Source organism: Protopterus annectens, chromosome 4.part0, assembly GCF_019279795.1.
Source record: "Protopterus annectens isolate FY-2018-M chromosome 4.part0, PAN1.0, whole genome shotgun sequence".
Classification (NCBI taxonomy): Eukaryota; Metazoa; Chordata; order Ceratodontiformes; family Protopteridae; genus Protopterus; species Protopterus annectens.
The window spans coordinates 352265286-352292606 of NC_056733.1; the positions used below are offsets into that span (position 1 = coordinate 352265286).

Sequence of the window (27321 nt, forward strand, 5' to 3'; positions counted from 1 at the left end):
TAGTTGTTCTTGCCCCAGATGTCAGGTGCCCCCTAAAAGGGTAGCCCGAATATATATATATATATATATATATATATATATATATATAAAGTATATATATATATATATATATATATATATATATATATATATATATATATATATATATATATATATATATATATCTATAAATACATGTACCAATATAAACTTTACCTTCATCTACAAGCAAATACACCACATAGGTTGTATTAATCAGAGAAGGAAAGATAGGTTCCATCAGAAGAAAGGGGGATGGCAGGTGGGTAACCTGGACTGCAACAATGAATACACTCGAACATCTACATTTATGGTAAGTGTACACAACTGCACTATGTTCTTCGTGTTTCACTGTTGCAGTCATTACATTTGGGTGGATTCCCAAAGCTATGGATGGGAGGCTGGAGCTAAACAGCATTAGGACTGGCTATGAGGCCCTGCAGAACTGCAGTGGCAAAGCCTGCCCTGGATTTAGAGTAAAGTGGCAGATGATAGTGCTTTGTAAAGGTGTGCACCGAACACCAAGTAGCAGCCTCTAAAATGTCCTTGGTTGGTACTCCCCTGAGAAAGGCTGCTGAAGTGGCTGCAGCTCTGGTTGAATGTGGCCTAATGTCCTTAGGCACTGGCTTGCCATGGTGTAAGTAGCAGAAACGAATGCAGTGACTTATCCACTTTGAAATAGTCTGCTTTGAGATAGCCTTTCCTTGTGATCCTGCAGCATATGCCACTAGTAATTGCTCTGTCTTTCTGAAAACTTTGGTTCTGTCCAAGTAGAATCTAAGCTGTCTGTGTACGTCCAAAGAATGCAGAATTCTCTCCCCCTTGTTCTGTGGATTTGGATAAAAGGTTGGCAGATGAATAGTCTGGTTAAGAGCCACACTGGACACCACCTTAGGCATAAATGTTGGCTTTATCCTCACAGAGACCATGTCTGGATAAAAAATGATAAAAGGTTCCACAGCCATGAGTGCCTGCAGCTCTGAAACTCGTCTTGCGGAAGTTATTGCTAGGAGCAGAGCTGTTTTCCAAGATAAAAACTTTATATCAGCAGTAGCAGTTGGCTCAAAAGGCGGCAGGGTGAGTTTTTCCAAGACATAGTTGAGGTCCCATGCAGGCATTGGTGATCTCCTTGGAGGCCTTAAATTTTTGGCTCCTCTGAGGTACTGCTTTAATAAGGGATGAAAAAAGATTGGTGGCTCTGTATTGTAATGAGCCGAAATGGCAGAGGCATGAATTTTAATAGATGAAAAAGACATGCCTTTGTCCAGTATCTCAGTTAAGTATTGCAAAATCTGAGGAATATTTTGCACAGCTGTATCAGTTCCTTGTGCCTGGTTCCAAGCACAAAATCTCTTTCATTTTCCAGCATAAAATTTTCTAGTACTAGGCCTTCTGGCCTCCAAAATGACATCCATCACAGCTTTGCTGAGAGGTGCGTTTTGTATGACTACATTATCCGCCATGCTGCCAAGTCCTGAGTTGGCTGTGCAGGATCTGATTGTTTTGCTGGGACAGTAGATGAGGTATTTGAGGTAAGGTTCAAGCTGGGCATTGAGACAAGTTCTTTAGGATTGGAAACCAGTACTGGCGGGGCCAGTCTGAGGCAATCAGTATCATTTTTGGCTTCTCTTGTGTGACCTTTAGGAGTACCTTGGGGAGGAGAGGCAATGGGGGAAAGGCATATACTGATAGGTTTTTCCAGCTGAAAGATAGGGCGTCCACTTTCCATGCTTGTCTGTGATAAGTCCTTGTGCAGATTCTTTTTAGTTGGTAGTTGTGAGGGGAGGCAAATAGATCTATGTCCCGGCATCCTCATTTCCTTGTTATCATGCTGAAGACTTGTGGCTCCAGCTGCCACTCGTGGGGATCCATGAGATTTCTGCTTAGTTCGTCTGCCAGAGTATTTTTCCTTCCTGGCAGGAATTGTGCCTGCAGATGTACTTGGAAAGTTAATGCTGTGTCCCACAAAGTCATAGATAGTCTGCAAAGGGGGTAAGAGAGTGTGTGTCCCCCTGCTTGTTTATATACCACATGACTGGGGTGTTGTCTGTCTTTATCAGTAGTTGCCCCGGATGAAGTAGGTCCTTGAAGGCTGTCAGGGCATTCTGAACAGCTAGCATCTCTTTTTGATTGATATGTAGATGCATTTGGGTTGAGGACCATGTGCCCTGAATGCATCTTCCTGCCATGTGGGCCCCCCAGGCATAATCTGATGCATCCGTTGTTAGTGTCTGACTGGCTGAGGGTAATGTGAATGGCTGTCCCTCGTTTTGGTGACAAGCCTTTGCCCACCATCGAAACTCCTGTTGTTAGCAGGGAATGAGAGTAATCATTGTTTCCAGGCTGTGGCACTGTTGAATTCAAACACTTTTTAGGTACCACTGAGGTTTCCTCATATGCAGTCTTGCATATGGAATTAGTAAGATGCAGGATGCCATGAAGCCCGCTGCCTGCAGAATTTTTCTTGCAGATAACTGGGCATTTGTTGCCAACATTTTGAGATAGGTAGTCAGTTGCCTTTGTTTGTCTGGCGTGAGATAAGCCATCTGGGCAGTTGTATTTAAACTTATACCCAGGAATATTATCTCTTGAGAGGGTACTAGTTTTTATTTCTTTTTGTTGACAGTGTACCCTAGGCATGTTAGAAGTCTTTTCACAAACGCCAGATGCTGTAGAAGAATGCCCTTGCTCTCTGCTTGAATTAGGCAGTTGTCCAAGTAAGGATATATTTGTATTACTCTGTCTGCAGAATGCAATTACTGGTGCCAGGCACTTTGTAAAGACCCTGGGCACAGTAGATAAGCCAAAGGGCAGTGCAGAGAATTGGTACTGCATTGAGCCAGCCTTGAATCTGAGGTATCTTCTGCATAATTGTCTGATTGGGACATGCAGGTATGCCTCTTTTAGGTCTAGAGTTAACAGCCAAGTGTTCTTACCCGGCATGGGCAGAAGCTGCTGCAAAGTCATCATCTTGAATTTTGGTATCTCCAGGAATGTGTTCAGAACAGATAGGTCCAGTATTGGTCTCCAGGTCTTGTCCTTTCTGGGAACCAAGAACAGTCTTGAGTAAAATCCTTGTCCCTGCTCTTGCTCTGGTACTTGTTGAATGGCCTCCATGTCCATGAGGGATGATACTTGTTTTTGTGTCTCTGCCCATTGATTTTTTGGCAGACCTGGCCAGCCATTTGCGTTTGGCAGGGTATGGAAATGGAACTTGTACCCTTGTGACATGATATTTAGAACCCACTTGTCCTGGGTTATAATGTGCCAATTTTGAGAAAAAAAAGTGCTAATTTTCCCCCTAAGGGTGCTGCCAGACGATAAGTGCTTGGTGCAGGCAGGAGGAAGTCATTGGGACTGTTTCCTGTATGGTTGTGATTTGTCTTCTCCAACTTTGGAGGTAGAAGCACCCGACTGCTTTGACCTGTAGGAACCTTGCACCTGGGATCTCCCTCTAGGGCGTCTGGATCTTCCCCTTTGAGGTCTGTCTGACATAGGAAAGGACCAATTCTTTGTAGGCCAGTGTCTACTAAACCTAGGTGGTTGTACTTGTAAAAAATCTTTGACAGTTTGCATAGATATAGCTTTGTCCTCCATTTTCTTTAACACCTCCTCTGCCTTAACACCAAACAAAGTATGCTGTAAAGGTGCATCTAATAATTTAACTTTGACATGATCGGGCAGATTTTGTTCCTTTAACCAAGCATGCCTCCTAATTACCGAACCCGTAACTGCGGCCCTGAAGGAGGCCTCCAAAGAATCAAAACCACACTGCAAAGTATGTTTTCCAGCTTGTTCAGCTGCATGCAATAAATCCTGCATTTCCTTGTTTTTTGCACATTCAGAGTTTAATAACATTTTCTGTTTAAGCAATCCCATGACATGTTGCTGATATTTGAGCATATGAAACTAACAGTTTAAGACCCTTATAGCCAAGGTAGCAGATGTGTAAACCTTTTTTCCCCATCTATCCAGTGCCCTAGAATCTCTGTCAGAGGGGGTAGGATTTTTTGCAGCGGAAGCCTTAACTCCTTGGAACCCTGTGAAATAGTTTCTGGGTCTGCAGCAGGGTTTTTACAAAGGAATTTATGAGAGTCAGGAACCCTGTAATATATGTCAGGCTTAACAGGAGCTGGAATTAAGGAGTCAGGGGTAAGACTAGACTCCGAAAACACATCATCTACAATATCTAACACAGGTGGAATGGCTAGTGGCCTGTGTTGAGGTAGTAAAAGGAAATCCCTGAGCCTCTTGGCTCTCCCAGTGGAAATGCTCCCTCATGGTATGCAAGGTTTCCCCAAAAGAATAGTCCTCTGGAGGAGAAGCTGAAGGTATAGATTCTTCAGCATCAGAATCCTCATAGCGGGGAAGAGAATATTCCTGATCAGAAGAGGAATCAGAAGAAATAGAAACCTGATCTGAAGATTCATAGTCAGTCTCTTGCCTAGGCCTCTTATCAGGAGAGGGATGGAAATCCCTGATCAAGGTAATTAAGACTTCGGCCATTTTGAGCATCTGTTTTTTGGGCACAGAGGCCTGTCCACGTGGCTCTTGAGTTTGTTTCTTTGCTTTAGAAGGTGCTTTAGTCTTTGCCTTTGAAGCTGAGGTTGGTTTAATGTAAAGATGTTTAGGTCTGAATACACCCTCAGAAGCCAGTGCCTGCTCAGCGGCTCCGGACCCATCTGAAGGAATAGTATGTGAGGCTCCAATACCTTGAGTTTCCAGTGGCATGGCCGACTCCATGTGGGAGTCGATAGCGGCCTGTGACTCTAAAGTAGCAGGCGTCAGGGGCTGTGAAAGTGCCTCACTGAGAACCAGCAAACTGGCGACTGGCTTAGGAGAAGCTTCATCGTCGGTTTTGGGCCTCGGTAGTCTATCTTTCTCCTTTTCTTTGCGTTTTTTGTGAACTCCGGTAGTCGGATGGCTATCCGACGACATTTCTGGATAATTAAACCGGCGTCTAAAATAGTTTAAAGCAAAATCATACAGACGCTTAATAGTGCGTTGGTTAAATCTAGCACTAAACCGACAACCAGCAATGTTGTGATCAAGGCCTAGGCAAGGAATACAGTAAGAATGAAAGTCCTTATGAGGTATTTGCTTTCCAAAAGAAATACAATTATTAACTTTTTCTGACATCGGTCTGGAGCAAGAAAAAAAGTTTCCCCAATGGGGTACTTAGCTTTATTGAAGACTTCGGATCTGAAACTCGAACACGAAAATCTCAGGAGTTGGCCGACCGGCACTTGTGAACTGCTTCTGCTTCGGGCACCGCGCAGCAAGACCGACCGAAGAAAATGGCGTCGGACGCATCTTTTATACCCCTGATGACCTGACGTCAGGGAAGGGGCGATAGCAGCTGACGCAGGACCCAGGACTTTGGAATTCAGGCCGACTGAGGGCAACCTGCCAGCAGGATTACTCAAATGTAATGACTGCAACAGTGCAACACGAAGAACATCAATGGAACATTTTTGCTCATGTCTGATGCAAACAGAACCATTGCTGGACACCCAAAACTTTAAGTCAAGGAATATGTTCCTGCAAAGTTTCCACTCACAACAGTCTGATATTTTCTGCTTAGGGAGTCTAATATAGTATATTGCTGATTTGGTATGTTAACAGCTTGCATAATTAAGTCTAATGTGAGTGCTTGCACTCAGTCATTACCGGCCTGCATAATTTGTTAGCATGGATGCCTCATTGCTGCTTTAATTACCACATCAGTGTGGCGTTGATAATGACTACCTGAAGGAATTATTATGATTACTGAGCCAGACATAATGCCACTCATTGCCTATAATGTGTTCTCTCCTCTAGGAAAGACATGACACCAAAATCCTTTTCCTTTTAGACATTGAATTTGGGGTTCCCAAAGTACAACCTGAGGCCTTTGCAATCAGTTTTTGATTAGATATGGCAAGGAAGAATAGGATACCTGGGTTCAGAAAACAGCAGCTTGGTCTACCAATTAAGCTTATTCAATACAGATGGCAGTACAGAAATGATGGAGTCCAGCAGCTTTGACTTTATTTCCATGCATTTCTAAGGTAATATATGATTTCTCTCAAGTGGAACCTAGCATAAGGGATCTTCAAGGTCTGAGGAGAATGTAGCTGCCAGTAACTTCCCAGGTTATTTACTAAACCCAAAATTAGAAAATATCACTTACGTTTGAAACATTTTAAGAATTTCAGATATCAATAACAGCGCTGTGAAGCAAACTATGTGAAAAGTCAACAAGCTGGCAAGGCTAAGCTGCCTAGTTCAGATGGAAAAATGAGAAATATGCATATTGTAGTTGTTTTCATGGCATGAACTGCAAGCATGTAGAGCTCTATCTATCTAGAGATATCCAAGTGCTAAAAATAACTGGCTGAAACTGTTCTTCTAAATTATATATTTATTCATTTATTCAGTTTGGTAACTGGGGTAGAGCTCTGATCCAAATGGATCAATTTCCATCTCAGTCTGGACAAATATAAATGCCAATAGACAAGCAAGTTAACAAGAAGCATTATGAATAGAAACAAAATGTGTGAAAATGGCAGTGAATCATCATTACAGAACAGTGCAAGGGACAATAAGAAAGGGCGGTTTCAGTAAGGAGAGAAGAAGAAGAAGAGAGGGAAACATTGACGTGACACATCACAAAGTGTAAGAGATAGCAAAAGTAAAATAAGAACAAACAGAAATTAACTACATACAATATATACAATGTGAAGAGATTTCACGTCAGTATAGGGAAATATTGTGACAAAGGTGCCTAACTGCTGAGGGGGAGATTGTGGAATTAGATTATGTGCCCGGATGGAAAGCATTTGCAAACTGACTAGAACTTCAGGTGAGCATGAATTGATGGGTATGAGGTGAGGTCTATAAGAATAATAGGGAGGGTCTGGGATGAAGAAGGCATGGTTACTGCAATGAAGTCTAGCTCTAGGATATTGAAGAAGTGGACCACAGTGTGTAAGACCTTTTAGGCTGTAATGGGGGGGGGGGGTGCCTGAAGAGGATGGAGGCAAGGGAAGGAGAGGAGTACACTTTGAGGACCTTGTAGAGTTGGGATCCATGAAGCAGGTTTGGGGAAAGGGTTACTTATAATTTGCATGGTGGAGGAGTTTCTCTTGGATGCTGCTACAACTAGTGGAAATCCATATCCAAGCTAGTAGAATGCCATTGTCTATGGCATACCTGGTTGATATGGAGAGAAAGGAGAAAATGTCATAGTCCCAAACATAAAGAATTAATTTTCTTCCATATTTGCGGGATAAAGCCACATACCAATGTATTTGAAGGAGATGACAATCAATAGGATTGTCAAGATAGTCACAGATAAGAAGTGATTGAAGAGAGTTTTTTTTCCTGGTGTTTTGGAGAAGTACCAAACAGCACTGGTTTACTTTTAGAAGTGTTCAGAATTAGTTTTTTTTCCTGTTATTAAGCCATTTGCTAAGTAAAAAGAGCTCAGTTTGTATTTTCTGTTGTTCGTCCAAGGAAGTCAGGTTTGGGTGAAATAAGACCGTGTAGTCAGCACAAAGTGAGAGAAAGAGAGGATTGAAGGAGGTCAGGTGGTAGTTTATTAATGAAAATAGGAAAAAGAAGGGGAGCCAGAATGGAACCCAGAGGAATTTCTTTGAGAACAGGTGTGAAATCGGAAGGAATTCTGAAACTGAACAGACGTATCAACGGGAAAGATCATTTTTAAACCAGAGAGTTGTATCTGAGCTAATTCCAATTTCAGTTATGTGATCCAACAGAATGTTATGGTCAGACTGACAGTTCTGGTGAGGTTAATATGGCTTCAGTGAGGAAGCTTTTCACCATAGGAAGGAGGGAGGATGTTATCAATAAGTGTCCGGAGTGCTGTAGAAGAGCTCCTACCACCCCAAAATCCATGCTGTTTGGATATATGAATAGGAAAACTGAGTGGAAATTAGGGAGGTGAAAGAAATATTTGTTTCTGCAGCAGCAGTCCTTATGATGCACAACTAATGTTGTCAGACTGGCTTACTAAGCATTTGGTCAGTTCACTAAAATATGCGAATACTCAAAGTTTATTAAATGAAGATCCTTGGAAGGAAATGGTTATGTAACTAAATACATTTATTTAAAATCTATGTAAGTGGAAGGTTATGAAGCAGAAAGAAGAAACATTTGTTCTACTTCTCTGAAGATAGACAAATGTAAAATTCACTTGCATCTTCTGTTAAGGGCTTCATTCAGATAGACAGCTGTCGTCTGATTAATAACCAACACTGGCACACTGCCAAAATACATCACTAACAGATGACAAGACTCCAAGATATCTGCATCAGAAATCAAACTTTTAAAAGACAGCCTACAGCTAATGTGCCTTCAAACTATCTGTCATGTTCCTGTCACTTTCTGACTTAACTACTTTGATGCTTAGGGAGTGGAAAAGTTTTCCAGGAAGCTTTCAGCTTTAGTGAATTCTCCACCAACAGTGGACTGATGAAGGTTTTTAAACAGAAAACAAAGTACTTTGGCAAAAAAATAACTGACACACCAGAAGGAAGTGTCAAAACAGAGGTCAAAATGTGAAAGTACTTCAGATGTCCCTCAGCAAAAGGAAATGATGTCTAAAAGGATACACTAACAGCACCATGTCAAACAACAACACTTAATTACTAGGGCATTTCTGAACAACCACCAACGCAGTCTTTATAATCAACCATTTTGAAATACTACCTGGGGATTGTCCTGGAAGAAAATGCACAACAGCAAGTTAAAACCTATCATTATGTTTAACACTTCTGGAGCTGAAATTCACAAACACAAGTTTTAATATGCTGTGCTGCTTGTGTTTTGGAGCAAATACTGTAGAGATCATCAGCTGTTTCACACATCATCTACATAAAGATTATAGTTGGGAGGGATTTCTATATTAATTCCTTCTGAAAGGGAAAAAAAAGGTTAACTCTTTAAATGCACAGCTAGCCATTTAAAGTAAAACTGTAGTTGGGGCCTAAGTAGAATATTAAGCTAAGTAACTTCTTTATGAAATTTTCATGTGCAGTTAGCTCCCTGAATGTTCAAAGGAGACAATGATGACCTCAAAAGCAAACTTAACAGGTTAGTAAGTTTACTAGGACACCTTAAAGACTCAAGTAACATCTGGTCACTTTGGTATTATACACCACATTATAATAAAACCTGAATGTTTTCCTTATTTAAAATGACCACTTCATAGTTTGCAAGTTGTTTCAATACAGGAACATTTTACTTCAGTTATGCTGTTTACAGTCTGGTACAACATTGCAAATCATTTCTAAAATTATTAACTTACAACTTTAACAGGACTCTAAATATTGGTAAGTAGGGTAATACATGACACTAACAGCACAACTACACTTCCAGCTATCGTTCAAAATATAATTAGATTCCATGGTACTTTTTTGAGAGAAAGTTAAGAAAATTAAGGCTAAGTATTACTATCCTAAACTTTATCAGAAATATTTTCAAGATGTGTGCATTTAGATACACAGATAAACGCAAAAACTTTCTACAATACTATAACATTTCATAAAAAAGATACAGAGAAGAGGAAGTAGAGTCAAATCATCTCAAGTGACTTCTACAAGAACTGGGAGAACTATTTTTTTACATTTGAAGATGCTCCATTTCACCATGAGATCTTTCAAAACCTCAAAAAAATATTCAGAAAATACATTACATTTTAAATTATGCCTGCTGTTTTTTCAGTACACAGATGAGCTGAACTCACAATATGCAAGACCAATATTATTTACTTTTTGATGGATATGTCAGCAGCCTCACCACTAAGGAATAATAGAAAACCTTTATAATGTATCCATTTCCATACATGCAAATAATTAGCTTATTAAGCCAGAGAAGAAAGCTTAATGGAAAGGCAGAAACAGAAATTTCACATGGCAACAGGAAGGCTCTTCCTAGCAGAATGGAATACTAAACATCTACTAATATCTCCTTATAGAATGGTGGGAAATTGTTATTGATTTCTGTGCATTTGAGCATATTGTGTTAAGAAATGAATGTCAGTGAAAGCTAGAACAATTCTGTTTTGAATCTCAAACTCCAATTTATTTTAAGGAACCTCCTTCTCCCCTTTTTATCCTAATTACCTTATCCTTTTTATGCTGAATTTACCTTTTCCTAACACATGTTCTTCTTTTCATTCCTACTACTTAAGCCCTTCCCTTCATTCTTTTTGAACATTATGACTTTTGGATACAAATAGATGAATGATGTGTTATTACAGTAAAATGGATTTAAAAAAATGTTAAAAATGTATCTAAAGAAAATTCTAATACTCAGTCTTCTTAGTTTACAGTTTTTACCTTTTTCTTGGCTTTAGTTATAAGGTGTGGCAGAACTGTGAGTGGGACTGCTGTTTTAAATTCAGCAGACTCAGCGTTGCCACTACAGGTACAAATGTATCTGATCGGGTTTGGCTGTAAGAACAAGAAGTAGGTTTGTACTTATCCACCATAAGCACAGCTTTCTACTGGCATTCCTGCAGTTCACACAAACTTTTTCATTGACGCAGTGTTGTGCTATCAAAAATTTTGTCATTCTACACTATTTCAACTTACAGGACAATGATGCACGGGTAGCTTTTACAAAGGAATTCTTCTGTATTATGAAGATATTTAGCACTGCTCAATTTATCACCACTGAAACTCATAAATTAGGACATACTCCTGACTTCATATTCCTTTTGGATGTGAAATCCTCTGACTTGGTGGTACAGCCAGTCTCACGGACTGAACACCTCCTGATCTAAACTGGTTTACTAAGCTCTTGAGTTAACCAATTTTAGTCATCCCAATCCTGATCTGGCTGCATGCTGTAAAATGTATAATGTTACTCATCAGTTATTTGGTTCTGCATTCCATCAGCTTCTTTCAAAGGATAGTGTAATCAGTCTAGATGCTTTGGAGAACAATCATAATTAATCACTTTCTACTGCTCTATACTGGCTTACCCCAAGTCAGGTACACACAGTCTTTCTCAAGGCATATAAAATGATGAGTTAATTCTTAACTGATCTTCCCTGCAGTAAGAAGGAATAAGTGTAGAATACTGCTGAATATGTGATGGTCTCTGTATTGGCAGATGATCTCAACATGTATTAGACACAATACCACACTGAGACCTCTCCTAAGAAGGTTGCTAATTAGTGCATATTTATCTTGGCAATAGCTAAATATGCAGTCATGCCACTTCAAAGTGGTGTTCAGCTTGTGCAGCCCAAGTGTCTCAATAAACGAAAGCTTCACAACAGTGCGAGATAACTTCTCATTTCTTTGCTGAAAACAACACTATTATGTGGGTACTGCATTAATCTCTGTAGAAATCAGTCTTTCTTGCTCTTGGCTATTGCTCAGCATTCCAAATTATGTTGAGTTCTTGTATGTGAATTCAAACTTTGATCCTACAACTTTGCCCCTCTAAACTGACTGTGGTCAGCTGGGATATGATGGATCTGATTATTTACTGCTGGTCTTTGTCCTCTTTGAAAACTGGGACCCTTCCTAGCTTAAGGAAAGTTTTTTTTGCTGCCCCACTCTGCAAGAAAGCATTCCAGAACCTAAATGTTATTGACAATGTCTACACTATCTTGGACCTTTCTTTTTTTCTTAAGGTTACCAAAAAAGTAGTTTATATGCTGCTTGAATTACACTTTATGGTCAGTGGATTCATGGAGCTTATCAGCTCAGCATTCACTCATGCTAAAAGTACCAAGGCAACACTCATTAAGGTTCTGAATTACATCTTTATGGCCAGAAATCAGCCTCGCTACTCTGTACTGGACCTTCCTTTCACTCCGTTCCCATTTGACACTTTTGGGTATGGCATCCTGACCAATCATTTAAATTTTCACTGTTACCTCTCCTCTACTGTCCTCAACAATGTGTCTTCTACCATTTATATCATACTCAAAGGGTAGTTTTAGGATTAAATTCTTTCAGTTCTCACCTTCTAGAAGTTAAGCAGCACTGCGTTTTACAATGTTCATACTGCACTTACTGGTCTAGCATATAACTACTGTGCAGATGACATTCAGCTTTGCTTCTTCTTTTCTCGGAATCAAACAGAAGTATATTCCCAGACAGACAATTTGAAGGCCATTCACCTATGGCGGTCTGCTAATATAAAATTGAGAACAAGGAAGTGTATGCTGCTTTGAAAAACATATTAGCTTTGTTGTTTCTCTCTTTCACTCTTCATGGAGGCAATAGACCTGAGTTTGAATCAATGGTGTATGACATTTTGGCCTGATTCCCATCCCCCACCCCCTTACCCATCTTACACACACTGATCAAGCTCTGTCTTCCTGGTAGCTCTACAGATTGTTCATTTTCTTGAGTGAAATCTCCTTGTCCCACCAGTTCCCAGGGGCAAAATCTGAGTAAACCAGAAGTGGCAGCCATCATCTGTGCACTAGGGTTGAAGGGTTTTTCATTAAACCTTTGCAATGTCATCCAAGCCTCTTGTGTGCATCGTAATCAAGTGGTTCTCTCTTCCTGCCATACACTGCAACCACCATGTCATCCCCAGTCTCCACTGTGGATTCACCCACAGACAGCATATGCCTAGAAACATGCTTTCTACTGCCCATCCTAAAGACAAATGATTAACCTTGTGATTCCTCTTCTCCCCCGCACCAGGTACAATAGGTTCCAGAACTGCTGACACAACTTGAGTCACCTGGGTCATAGCCAGAGTTTTACATCTCTATGGCAATGGAACTTTCTTAACATATGACTTTAGTGTTATCCTTGCCAACTGGTTGGCATTTATAGACCAGACTTGGCTGTGATAAAGTCATCTTGTTTCTATGAGAGGAGTATTTCCAGGAGCAGCCATTTATCACCATCTGTCACCTCAAGAGGATCTCTTTGTAGGTGGCTGTTCCTGCCTAGATTATTATAATGTCATTTATCATGGGCCTTGTTAGATTGCTTACAGCAAGTCCAAAACACATCTGCTGGGCTACTTACTGGTTCCATTACCAATATATTACACCTAAACAGCTGAGACTACACTGTCTCCCTGTTCAGTTTCATATTGTTTTGAAGCTCCCTGTATTAGATTACTTGGCCTTACATAACTTGGGCCTATTACATTTGAAGGAGCTTACTACTGTGCTCTGGCTTCCTGTGGCTGCTAGCAATTTCTCAGATGTAGTTGGAGACATCATGTATTAACTCTATTTGTTCACTAATCTCTGCGCCTTTGGAAACAAATATCTATGTGGCTTCAGTAGTGTTCCATTCTGGCTTGCTTTAAGAGACCACTTCAGTCATACCCATCTGACCTTGAATTTAAATTACCATTTTTCAGAGTAATCACAGGCTTGCTGCCAATGATCTAATTTGCTATAGTTTTGTTTAATTAAAAGTTTATACATTTTATTTCCATTGTTCACGGTTTTAGCTCTTGAGTTTATTGTTTGTTTTAGTATTTTATCTGTATCATTTATTTTTGTTCCACAGTTTTAGATTTAAACACCATTAGAAAGTCAAAGCTGAAGATGCACTTCTGCATTTCTAAAAACAAATGCTTTATAAGGTTTCTGTTACAATCTCATGGAATGATTGTAATCAATTACAGAGCAGTATATACACAAAAAGTTATTTTTTGTGAAACACAATGCAGTAAAATAAGCAGGCTACAATTACCAATTTTCACAAATGAAAATTGTAAGAAACATACTATATAGTTTTATGTTGGACACAAGTATGACCTATCTGAATGCAACAGTCCTCCCAATACATACCGCAGGGTAATGACTACAGATGACATCGATAAAATGTTAACAGTGTTAGTGTACAGGAATAAAACCCCCATGTGACTTGTGTGACTTGGTGAAACAGGCATCTCTCCTAGGAGGGAAAGCTGGCATAATGGTTAAGGTCTTAACCTTACAAATGCAAGGTACAGGGTTTAATTCTGATTTCTGGTTGTTAGCTAGACTTTGTAAGCCTAGTATTTACCGATGAACCTAGTGTGGGAAAGATGTGTACATCTATCTTCATGGGACGACAGCATTACGCTACAATCTCAGGGATAGGAATGCTTGGGGGCAGTACTGAGACATGTGTTCAGCAAGCCATGAACCCAATACTCTTCTGAAAGTGTAAGGAAGTGTGTACATGGGTGAGAAGGTGTAGTGGCCTTCAGTCACATAACCCCTACCAAAGGGCTGTGGTTAAAATCTTATTAAAAAAAAAAAAAAAAAAACATTGTTAGGATGGTGGTGAGGGCATAAGCAACCTTTATGGATACTTAGATTACAGCTCTCAACCTGTGCTGGGGAAACATCGACAGTAAAATGAATGGAACAAATCTAGTTGGGAAGGAGTAATTGTTTGCAAGCATGGGGGGAGCAAAATGAAAACAGAAAAAGGTGTTGTGTGAAGCAAATTAAAAGCATAAACTATTATCCAGATAACACATACCTCATGTGACTGCTTCCCACTATAGGACATTTTCTTGATAGCCACCATCTCACTTGTATGGGAGTTTGTGGCCTGAAAAAACAAACAGTGGTTACTATTAAAATGCATCACTATACTGTGTATTAAAATTTTCTGCTACCAGTGAGCAATTAATAAAACTGCTGAACTGAATGAGAAAGAAAAAAAACTTCAGGTAACAATACTAGTAGAAAAGAATAAAAAATATAATTCTCAGCTTATTCAGTCTAGACCTACATCTAACAAGCTTCTTAAATAATCTTGATGTTTTCTGGATAAGCAATTAACATTATGCTGGGCTGCTTTACTTTTCAGAGGACTGAAGTTGTGGCATATTCATTTGTAAATATTTCCTCAAATGATTTCCTTGACTGTTTTTGAGAAGCAAAATGAGTGGAGAAGCTCCTGCAAACACATAATGTGAATTTAGTTCTGTGCTGTATTTTGCCTTAGTGATACTTACACTTTGCCTAAGACTGCCTTGACTTTATACTTCCTAATATTATGAATATTATATACATACATGTATGTACGTACACACACACACACACACACACACACACACACACACACACACACACACAACCCTCTCTCTCTCTATATATATATATATATATATATATATATATATATATATATATATACACCCATAACACGTGTCTAGATTGCAGGACTACTGAAATATAGATGGAATTCAGGAAACACTGCATGGTACTTAGTATACCAGTTAAAAATTCCCTTGTTTTAATCAAGCTTGCATGCCTGCTCCTGTATAATAAATATACACAAAAGTAAGTAAATCACTTTATACCTGCAACTCTAACCAGCTTGCAATAAACATTACAAAGTTAGAAAGATACTACAAGCGTAAACATCAAATGGTCAACAACTAGCCCCTCTATAAAATAAAAAGGGGGAAACAAACATCCTGCTATTACGACAACTCTCACTGTTCTTGTCAGTTACAACAGCAGGTCTGGGCACTCAATGGACTCGAGACTGTTCTTCATTCTTTTTACTTACACAAGTTCTTTCTCTCTTTTTTTTCTTTTTACTTGCAGGAGGTTTCAAAGTATTTATTTCTGTATTTACCCTGGTGGAGACAACAGAACTAGTTTTGATATTTTAGTCTTGATGCTGCATTACCACAGTCTTGATGCACAGATAAAGGATGATAAAATATTGTAAAAGTACAGTTTTGTACCTACCATAAATGTAGATGTCCGATAGACATGCAACTGCAGTCATAACATGTGGGTTGTCCTGCCTCAGGCAGCCCTCGGTCAGCCGGATTCCAAAGTCTGGGTCCGACGTCGGCTGATGTCGCATTTCTCTCCGACGTCAGAGCGGCTGGAGTACATAAGCATCAGCCGACGCCATTTTCTTCAGTCTTTCTTGCCCCATATGCCAGGTGCCCTCCAAGGAAGGCTGTAATCAAATTGGAAGACAAAAACAGGATTCCAAACAAATACATGAGCAATAAAACAAATACACCATAACAGATATCCCCAGCAAAGAGTAAGGGGGATAGCAGTGGACCCTAGGCATAGAGGGGTATGGAGGGAGGGAAAACCCGACTGCAGTTGCATGTCTATCGGACATCTACATTTATGGTAGGTACAAAACTGTACTATGTCCTTCAAGAATGCAACTGCAGTCATAACATGTGGGTAGAATACCATAGCTTAGCTGGGGGAGGAGGTATGCTCTAGGAAAGAGATGGTGTGGCAATCAAACCCTGCAGGACTGCCGAAGCAAAGCCTGCTCTGGATCTGGAATATAGAGGGAGATTGTAGTGTTTTGAGAATGTATGCACGGAGCTCCATGTAGCAGCTTCTAGAATGTCCTTTGTAGGCACCCCTCTTAATGCTGTAGAGGTGGCTGTAGCTCTGGTGGAATGTGGTCTGACATAGGCTGGAACAGTCTTCCCATGAAAGGAATAACAGAATCTGATGCAATGTCCAATCCATTTAGAAATAGTCTGTTTTGAAATTGCTTTTCCTTGGACTGCAGGGGCGTAAGCTACAAAGAGCTGTTCAGACTTCCTACTGGCCTTGGTTCTGTCCAGGTAGTATCGAAGTTGTCTATGAATGTCCAAGGTATGCAAAAGTCTTTCCCCCTTATTCTCAGGATTGGGGAAGAAAGCAGGCAGATGAATGGCTTGATTTAGAGAAACCCTAGATACCACCTTTGGCATAAAAGTAGGGTTGGTCCTTAATGAAACCCTGTCTCTGTGGAAAATAATAAAGGGTGGTATTGCCATTAGGGCCTGTAGCTCCGAAACCCTTCTTGCTGAGGTAATTGCCAACAGGAAAGCTGTTTTCCATGAGAGAAATTGCAAGTCAACTGAAGCTGCTGGCTCAAAAGGAGGTAGAGTCAGTTTCTCTAAGACAAAATTGAGGTCCCAGGCTGGCAATGGGGCCTTTCTTGGTGGCTTAATGTTCTTGATTCCCCTGAGGAATTGTCTTAGTAAGGGGTGAGAGAAAACAGGAGGATCAGAGTTGTATCTAGCTGAAATAGCGGATGCATGTATCTTTATTGAAGAATATGAGAGGCCGCTCTGTAACATATCTGCCAAATATTCCAAGATGAGTGGGATGTTCAGTAATGATGCATCATGTCCCTTGCTGGTATTCCAATTGCAGAATCTTTTCCACTTTGCTAAGTAAACCTTTCTGGTGGATGGTCTTCGAGCCTCTGTTAGTATCCGCTGAACTTCCTTGGAGAGAGATAAGCTGAAGTTATTTATGTGATCTCCCAGGCTGTTAGCTGCAGTGTCTGAAGGTTTGGATGCAGTGTTTCGAAATTGTGTTGAGTCAAAAGTAGAGGCCACTGAGGGAGGGCCCACCTCCTGGTGTGACATATGCTCCGTAGTAGTGGGTACCAGTGTTGTCTTGGCCAATCCGGAGCTATTATGATTCCCTTGGGCTTCTCTGCTTTGATCTTTAGTAATACTGAGGTCATCAGTGGCAGAGGTGGGAATGCATAGATTGCTAGGGAGTTCCAGTTGAATGAAAGGGCATCTATTTTCCAAGCCTTTGGATGGTATGTCCTTGTGCAAAATTTTGGTAGAAGATGATTGAGGTGAGAGGCAAATAGGTCCACTTCTGGCTTGCCCCATATCAAAGTGAGTTGTCTGAAAGCCTTCGGATGTAACCTTCACTCGTGTGGATCTGTGAAATTCCTGCTTAGGCTGTCCGCCAACACATTGTCTTTTCCTGGAACAAACTGGGATTGTAACTGGATGTTTAGACTCAGTGACTTCTCCCAAAGCTGCATTGTCAGTCTGCAAAGGGGGTAAGAGTGGGTGCCCCCCTGCTTGTTTATGTACCACATCACAGTGGTGTTGTCTGTCCGTATCATTAGATGGCCTTGCTGGAGTTGGTGTTGAAAAGCCTCGATAGCATGCATTACTGCCAGCATTTCCTTTTGGTTTATATGCAGATGTGTTTCCTTTGGAGACCATTGTTCTTGTATACACCTGCCTTCCATGTGCGCCCCCCATCCAAGGTCTGAGGCATCTATAGTCATGGTCTGTGTTATCTGTGGTTTTTTGAATGACATACCTGTGTTTTCCTGGCTCACCGAGGCCCACCATAGGAATTCCTTTTGTAAGCATGGAATGAGTGGTATGATTGTCTCCAAGTTGTTGCTGTGTTGAGACCAAATGCTTTTTAGGTACCATTGAAGCTTTCTCATGTGTAGTTTTGCTAATGGAACCAGTAGAATGCAGGATGCCATGTAACCCAGGGCCTGTAGGAATCTCCTTGCAGTCATCTGGGTGAGTTTTGCTAAACCTTTGAAGTATTGAGTTAACTTCTCTTGCTTGTCTTCTGTCAGGTAAGCCATCTGAGAGGCTGTGTCTAGTTTGGCTCCTAAGAAGATTATTTGCTGGGATGGCTGCAGTCTTGACTTTTGGAAGTTGACTGTGTATCCCAGAGCTTGAAGTAATCGTATGACATAATCCAGGTTTTTTTGTCAACATCAATTTGTCGTCCGCTTGTATGAGGCAGTCGTCCAGGTATGGGTAAATTTGTATACCCTGGAGCCTGCAATGAGCAATTACTGAAGCCAGGCATTTTGTAAATACTCTGGACGCAGTAGATAAGCCAAATGGCAATGCTGAGAATTGATAATGCTCTGGCCCTGCAAGAAATCTGAGGTATCTTCTGCAGCTGTGTCTGATAGGGACATGCAGGTATGCCTCCTTGAGGTCCAGAGTAATCAGCCACGACTCCTTGCCCAGCATGGGAAGGAGTTGCTGTAGAGTCAGCATTTTGAACTTTGGTACTATGAGAAAGGTGTTTAATGTGGACAAGTCCAGTATTGGTCTCCATTGAGATTCTTTTCTTGGAACAAGGAACAGTCTTGAGTAAAACCCTGTTCTTGTTCTTGTTGTGGAACTCTTTCTATTGCTTTCATTCGAGTCAGCAGAGTGATTTGCTTGATAGCCTCTGCCCTTTGATGTTGTGGTAGATTTGGCATGCCTTGTTTTCTTGGTAAGGTATGAAAATGAAACCTGTACCCTCGGTCTATAATGTCCAAAATCCATTTGTCCTTTGTCAGTCTGTGCCAGTTTTCTGCAAACAGAGAAAATTTCCCGCCAAGGGAGCTTCTAGTTGTTCCCTGGTAGGCGGTAGTAGAGGAAAGTCATTGAGTTTGTGGTTGTTGGGCAGGTGAAACCCTCGTCACTTCTTTGGTTTCCTGGCTGCCATTGTCGCCCCTGTAAGGGCCTCTGTATTGGCCTCTTCCTCGGCCACGTCTGTTCTTACCCCTTTGAAACTTTTCTGGATTAGGAAAGGACCAATTTTTTGAAGGCCAATTCCTACTGAATCTGGGGGGTTGAACCTGGAGGAAATCTTTCACAGTCTGAACTGATTTTGCTTTTTCTTGATGGTCTTTAACACATCCTTAGCATTTGCACCAAAAAGCTTGTTCTTTTCCAAAGGTGCATCCAGAAGTTTTGCTTTTACATGATCTGGCAGAGGTTGATCTTTTAACCAAGCATGTCTACGCATCACTGCCCCTGTCATAGCTGCCCTACATGAAGCTTCCAGTGCATCATATCCACACTGCAGGAAGTGATTGCTTACTTGCTGAGTGTTATGTACAGCTTCCTGCAAAGTCTTCCTGTCTAAAGGATCAGGAAAAGCTAATGTTTTTTGTAAATCTTCTAAGAGATAATCCTGATATTGGAACATATGAAAAAGGCAATTTAAAGCTCTCATAGATAAGGTAGTGGATGTGTAAACGTTTTTACCCCATCTCTCTAATGACCTTGCTTCCCTGTTGGAGGGCAAAGGATTTTTTGAGGTGGAGGCTGAAACTCCTTTAGGCCCCTGTGAAATAGTTTCCAAATCAGCAGTATGGGCCCTGAATAAATGGGAATGAGTTTCTGGGACCCTGTAATACCTGTCTGGCTTGGCTGGAGCAGGAGGAAGAGAATCAGGGGTAGCACTAGAATCAGAATACAAATCATCCAGAACATCAAGTACAGGGGGAATAGCTAAGGGCCTGTGCTGAGGCTTCTTAAGGAAAGTCCTAAAGCATTTCCTAGAATCAGAATATTCCTGACCCTGCCACTTGAAATGTTCCCTCATGGTGTGCAGAACTTCCCCAAAAGAAATATCCTCAGGAGGGGAGGCCGAAGGTATGGAATCTTCTGCATCCGAGTCCTCATAGGTCTGGAAGAGCTCTTCCTGGCTATCAGAGTGGACAGAGCCCTCAGAGTCTTCATCAGAAGGAGAAGGGTCAGAGGGTTCAACCCGGCCTTTATCAGGAGGAGGCTGGGATGCTCTCTCAGGATGGGCCTGTGAACCTCTGATCATGGAAATTAAATCAGCAGCCATGGACATAATTTGTGTCTCCGGAGTCGGCTGAGGTAAGGATTTGGAAGCAATATGCTTTGTTTTGCTGGCTGCCTTAGCCCTAGTGTAGGCCTTAATGGACATGGCCATAGGAGGCTTGGCAGCTCCACGTGCAGGAGTGACCTTGTCTACAGCAATGGTTTTGGGCATTTCCTCGGTTTCAGTATCCGGAGGAAAGTCTATAACTGGCATCGGAGTGATATCTGGAATCGGAGTTGTCGGTAATGCGGTGTCTTCGGTTCGGATCGGTGGAGAGACCGTCTCAGAGGGAACCGGAGCACTCGCGCTAGGTTTTGGCGTGGAGTCGGTGGTAGACGCGGGCCGAGGATGTCGGGCCCGGTCTTTTCGCTTTTTGGGAGTTTGCGATGTCGGAAGATCCGACGGCATGGTGTAAGCAAATTTATCGCCGAAAAAATCTTCAGTGAACTCTGCCCGGCGCCTGAGAGTGCGCTTGTTGAAGCGAGCACAGGCTACACAGGCCGAGACGTCGTGGTCTGGGCCCAGGCAAGGGAGGCAGTAAGAGTGGAAATCCTTATGAGGTATTTGTTTACCACAAAAAAGACAATTGTTAACTTTTTCAGTAATTTCTGACATAGGCTGAGGCAAGAAAAGGTCCCCAACGGGGTACTTAGCTTTTTTGATGACTTCGGTATCGTAGAATACAGTAGCTGACCGACCGGCACTTGCGAACTGCTTCGGGCACCGTGCGGCAAGAAAGACTGAAGAAAATGTCGTCTGCTGATGCTTATGTACTCCAGCCGCTCTGACGTCGGAGAGAAATGCGACATCAGCCGACGTCGGACCCAGACTTTGGAATCCGGCCGACCGAGGGCTGCCTGAGGCAGGACAACCCACATGTTATGACTGCAGTTGCATTCTTGAAGGACATCATTGCTAAGATTTATACCTTCTCTTAAGTCCGGAAAATCTGTAGAATTTTTTAAAATGGAACTTAATTCAGAAGGTAATTAAGAGTACTTGAAATCTGAATGTTATGTACCACACAATCATGCCACTGTATCCAAGGATAAAGTTAACACATCCATGCACAAATCTGATTCAGTACAAGGACAAAAAATATGATGTATTCGTATACATCAAATACACCCACTGTCGACATGCTAAACATCACTGTTTTTATATCTAAGCTGCGTACACTGATAAAGAACTATGCATGCCCCAAGAAACACCCTCAGCATATGCAAAAACAATAAAAAACAAACAAAACATCTGCACCTTACCACACTCCCTGCTAATTCTATATATTAACTCAGAGATCACACAGACATGGTCTAACAACATACTCTTGGACACCAGTCAACCAGCTATTTAGCCAACCAAACATGCATTCAACCAAGGGGTGGACCCTACATACAAATCTACATATGTACACACACACACATATATATATATATATATATATATATATATATATATACACACACACACACATATATATATATATATATATATATATATACACACACACACACACACATATATATATATATATATATATATATATACACACACACACACACACACATATATATATATATATATATATATATACACACACACACATATATACACACACACACATATATATATATATATATATATATATATATATATACACACACACACACACACACATATATATATATATATATATATATATATATATACAAACATACACACACATGCACATAAACACAAGTGGTACGAGTGTTTCCACTCTGCTGCACAAATGCAAAGAAAATATCCAGAACCAAATAAATTCAGCACTCAAAAGGTTTATTAGACCAACTATAGTACACACAAAACAGTTTCTCTAATCAGGCTTCATCACCATGTTTAAATTTTTTATTTCAATAAGGAATGTTGTTTTTACAATTGTGTGGGGCAGCGATGGGTGCTATGTTTGTGCCCACTTATGCTGATTTATACATGGACTATGTGGAAATTAATCATATCTACGATGCTTTTATGAATCCATTTTTGTCCAAGATGAACCAATGACAGTACTGCTGATTTGTGGTTGTGTGTCCCCTAAAACCAACTTTCAGCTACAGTGCTTACAGATATGTATGGCTTTTCTCCCCATCTTTCCCCTCATGAAAGGTACAATTGCAAGTGTATCCTCTATTCCCACCTCCACATTGTTTTTTCTTGCTGTAGAGCCTCTGGCACAAAAGATCAGGATCTACAAAAGCATCTCAAAGACTGGGAATTCACAGGGCTAGCAATGAAAGTTCTTGCGTTTTATAATGACTGTTGGATATTAACCAGCAACTCTAAATGTGATCTCCCAAGGATTAATGGTCTCCCAGATATGTTTTTTTTTACTGGACATGTTTAAAAACCAACAAAACAATACAATTTTGCTATCAATTTATCATGCAGAGACAGAAATTGTTAAATTACAACAATCTTTTACTTTTACATTTAGCATCTTCAGTTTTATTTAGTTGTCTCTCTCAAATTGAATGTTAAGAATATGAGCAATATGAATCTAAAGAGACTATGGGAAGATACCATATCTGGGAAAAGCTCCATTTATCTATTCATGGGAAAGCTCAAATAATAAAATGATAATTATCCCAACACGGCTTATCTTTCAAGACATATCTTTATGACAGAGAATCACAAACGGTTAACATTTAAAAACTGATCCTTCTGTTTATATGGTGCAACAAAAGGAAACTACTGAAAGGTAAGTTGGTAATAACCAAATCAAAGAAAGGGAGATCAGGACTTCCTGACTTGAGAATATATACTATGGGTTGTACTATGCAGAAATTGATTAAATGAATCAAATCACCCTATAACTCTCTCCTCCCTTTTGGTAACCTTAGAAGCTCAGCTTTATCCCCTGTGGTGGTCTTCTGGTACAGGAAGATATTCACAGTGCATCTAAAACATTGCCACACTAAATGGCATTTCTATATTACATCAAGGTACAAAGAATTCTGATACAAGTACCTTGGGCAAATCCTAATGGGAACACCCAGAGCTAAAAATAGGTGGTGATCTGCTACGATGGACCTTTTGAATTAATAAGAACATTACATGCTTCTGCCATTTAATTCAACATGAAGGCACTTCCTACACGCTCTTATCCTTTCTTAATTTACAACATAAATACGACCTCCAGAAATCTGACTAATGGAGATTCTTTCAAATCCGGCACATGATAGTGAAATCTTCTCAAAAATGCACCATGACCTCTGTAGGAAGAAAAATCCTGGAGATGTACCAGAGCAACAACAAACTCATCAAGGATGTGTATAATATTAAAGCTTCTGTAATTTACGAAGCATTAGTAAGGTCATTTGAAACATTTACTGGAATGAGTATCAAAGCCAGATGTACCTGAAGGAAAAGCTATGAAAGCGATAGCCCTTTCCAATGCACCACTTTAAGATGAGACAGCCATTCCACATTTTCTTTTTTCCCACTTTCTTTTTTTTTTCTTTCTTTAAGCCACTGCACATTTTCTTGAACATTACTGAAAAATAAATCACTGATGCTACTGATCTCCCAAAGAAGCCTTGAAATGTAACATCCCATAAATGGTTACTATTCAGGGTGTAAAGCTCCAACTGTAAACAGTTTTTTTTTTTTTATAAATGTTGGGGTTGTGTATACATGCAGAGGGTTTGGGTGGTAATTAAGAGATAAGTTGAGATAATTACTGGCTAGAATGCTCCCTTAGACACAGGAGTCTGGTTAACATGTTTCTAGCATTTTTAAGCAATTAATAGAATGTATTTTTGTTGCAACCTGGAAAAACACTGACATGTTACCCAAGGTAGGCTGGAGGTCCTTAATGACTAAATTTATCAATTTTTTGAAGCCTGGCAAATTCAAGGATTCTATGTGTCACTTCTATGTGCCATTACCAAAATACCTTCATTCTTTCTTTAAGGTAGAAAAAGCTTTATCATTTTATGGACTTACAGTGTTTTGTTTCTGTTTGTCCCCATCTGCCAAAAGGCCCTTTCATTTCCCCATAGCTAGGGGTAAGAGTCAGTCAAGAAGAACCATTAAATAGGCAACCATCAAGGGTGGTAAGATTTTTTCAGTTCCCCCCAGTGACAACTCAACAGTGGAGAGTATAATGCATGTTTGTGCTGCTCCACTCCTCACTTTTGAAGAGGTGTGATGCCAACAGGACAGCTCCACCCACCCAGTGCAAGCACAATGTGTTTATCTATTCTCCACCAAGGAAATAAACTCATGCACAAGTGGGCCTGAGTATGTGCCCTTCTTCCCACCCATAACTAGCATGTCCATCCACCCTGTCCACCTCATCAAGAGTTGAACCACTTGTCAAACTCAGGCCTGGGCTGCAGTCAGAGCTTTATCCCTTTGTGTCACTGGTGTAGACTGGTTTTACATACTCTTCTGGTTATTTATACGCAGTTTCTACATTCAATGCAGAAGTACTTCTTTTGTAGTATTACATATTTGCCATTATATGCTTTCTACAGGTCCTTGTGGGGTGTCACAACATCGTATTGGAATATCTAACACTCGAAATAGTTAAGACTCAAAATATCTAACCCAGAATAACCAAAAGTAAATCCTATTTTAAGCAGGGTCAAGCTCCCCTAAACCTGGCACGTAGAAGGCTTTGACCAGATACTATCTGCAACTATACATCTTTATTTAATTTCTCTCTCTCTCTCTGTGCATGTGTGTATATATATATATATATATATATATATATATATATATATATATATATATATATATATATATATATATATATATATGGGTCTACCTGACATGGTCGACAGTTCATACGGTCGACAGTTCATTTGATCGACAAGCATTTTAGGTGGGGGGCAAAGCCCTCCCTCCAATGTGGGGGGCTGTGCCCCCCACACCCCCTAACTATATATATCAACTCCAGGGTTGTACAACATTGGGGAAGGGGGCAAATCTGCTTATCGACCAAATGAATGTCGATCATATGAACTGTCGACCATGTGAAGGGGACCCATATATATATACGGGTCTATCTGAGTTCATCGACACTTTAAAATACCGACAATGGATTAACCGACACGAGAATGTCGAAAGTCACGTCACCGACGCCAGAAGATCGACGAGGCAGAAGACCGACGGAGGAAGACACCGACGCTGAGAAGCTGTGATGGGGTAAGGGTGCGAGTAAGGTAAGTGTGCGATGCTGGTGTTTAGTAGGGGTAGGGGTGGGATAAGTGAGTTAGGGTTAGGGCGGGTTAGGTGAGTGTGCGAGTAAGGTAAGTGTGCAATGTTGGTGTTTTGTAGGGGTAGGGGTGGGATAAGTGAGTTAGGGTTAGGGCGCGGGTTAGGTGAGTGTGCGAGTAAGGTAAGTGTGCAATGTTGGTGTTTTGTAGGGGTAGGGGTGGGATAAGTGAGTTAGGGTTAGGGCGGGTTGGGTGAGTGTGCGATAGTGACGGACCTTAGGGTAAGGGTTTGGGTCAGGGTTGTGGTTAGTTGTGTATGTATGGGTTAGTGTTTGTTTGTAAGGATTTTGGTGTGCTTGTGTTGTGTGTGTGAGTGTTGGATAGGGGATGTGTTTTGTTTGTTGGTATGTTGTGTCGGGTGTATGCGATGTCGTGTTTGTGAACTGTCGATCTTCTGGCGTCGGTTAAATGAGTTTCGTTGTTTTGGTGTCGGTTAATTCGTTTTCGGTATTTTAAAATGTCGATGAACTCAGATAGATCCATATATATATATATATATATATATATATATATATATATATATATATATATACTCGGCCTTGTTGTACGCTCTATATCATACAGCTTAATTGTTTCTGCTGCAGTTTCTTGTGATTTATGTGGTTTTGGGTTTATTTATAGCTGACAGTAAAAACAAACAAAAAAGATAAATAAAATGGGTATAATGCTTCACTATAACAAATACAGCACAGAAACACAAAGCCAAAAGAACGGTACATAACTTGAGAGCATTAAAAAATCATGACCTAAAACATACAGGTCTGAGCAAAGGAAGAATGGAGTTTGTCCTGCATTGACTAATGCTGTTATTCAAACATCTACGCTTGTGGTTAGAATGCAAACACTACTCTACCATAATGAACATAAGGATCATTGCGTCAGGAAATCATTTCATGTCTGTGAATTCTAAGCAGTGTACCCTCTGCTCTTAAAAGCAGATTGTTACTTTAAAACATGTTCTGCAGGACAGCCAGCAACACTGTTTCACTGACATTTACATTGTAATATCTGAAGAATTAAATAATGTCCATGTAGCAACTTCACAAATACTTTAGGCAGTTAATGAATAAAAGAAAGCCACAGTGATAACTGCTGACCATGTGCAGTCATCACTAACATACTCATCAGAACTTTATTGTATTTTACATTACCAAGAAGAGCAACAGCAAGCAACAGGAAAACCAGTAAACCACTTCTTAGCATTGGAATGGAGACACGGCCAAAGCACGTCATGTCTAAAGTCACAACTTTAATATTTTTAATATTTATTAAAAACACAAAAAAACAAGTGTTTTCATCTCAGTCAACCCCACAACGTTTCAAAAGGTAAAATACTAGTGCATTCACCTGGTTTAAATAACCCGCCAAACATAGTCACATGATCGATTAAATACTATTGCCAAAACATGTTACATTCCTTTTGACATTTAAAAATACAAGACTAAACTATTCAACATCTAAAACACGCAATAAAAATAAATCAACATGTAAACCTAAAGTACATAACTATAATAACAGAATAAATAAAATAACTAAAGATGCTTATTGATCAAGAGCTTTCAACTTTTATGAGACAGCCTATTGTGGAATGCTCATTAAAACCTGAACAGTTAAATGCACTAAAATGCAGTTGCTAATAAAGTTCCCTTACTTCCAATAACAAAGATCAAGTCCCTCCTCTACTACTAGGTATGACCTGATCTAAAA

At 40.3% G+C, this 27321-nt stretch overlaps 1 protein-coding gene across 3 annotated transcripts in view; it reads right to left on the reverse strand.

Annotated features, from left to right (window-relative positions):
• TAOK3 (TAO kinase 3) overlaps positions 1 to 27321 on the reverse strand; it is a 2060965-nt gene that overhangs the window by 1076819 nt on the left and 956825 nt on the right. For all 3 annotated transcript variants that reach the window (XM_044068327.1, XM_044068326.1, XM_044068325.1), the window contains exon 6: positions 14490 to 14561. In XM_044068327.1, the coding sequence (XP_043924262.1) occupies positions 14490 to 14561 (72 nt within the window). The remainder of the gene's footprint in view (positions 1 to 14489; positions 14562 to 27321) is intronic.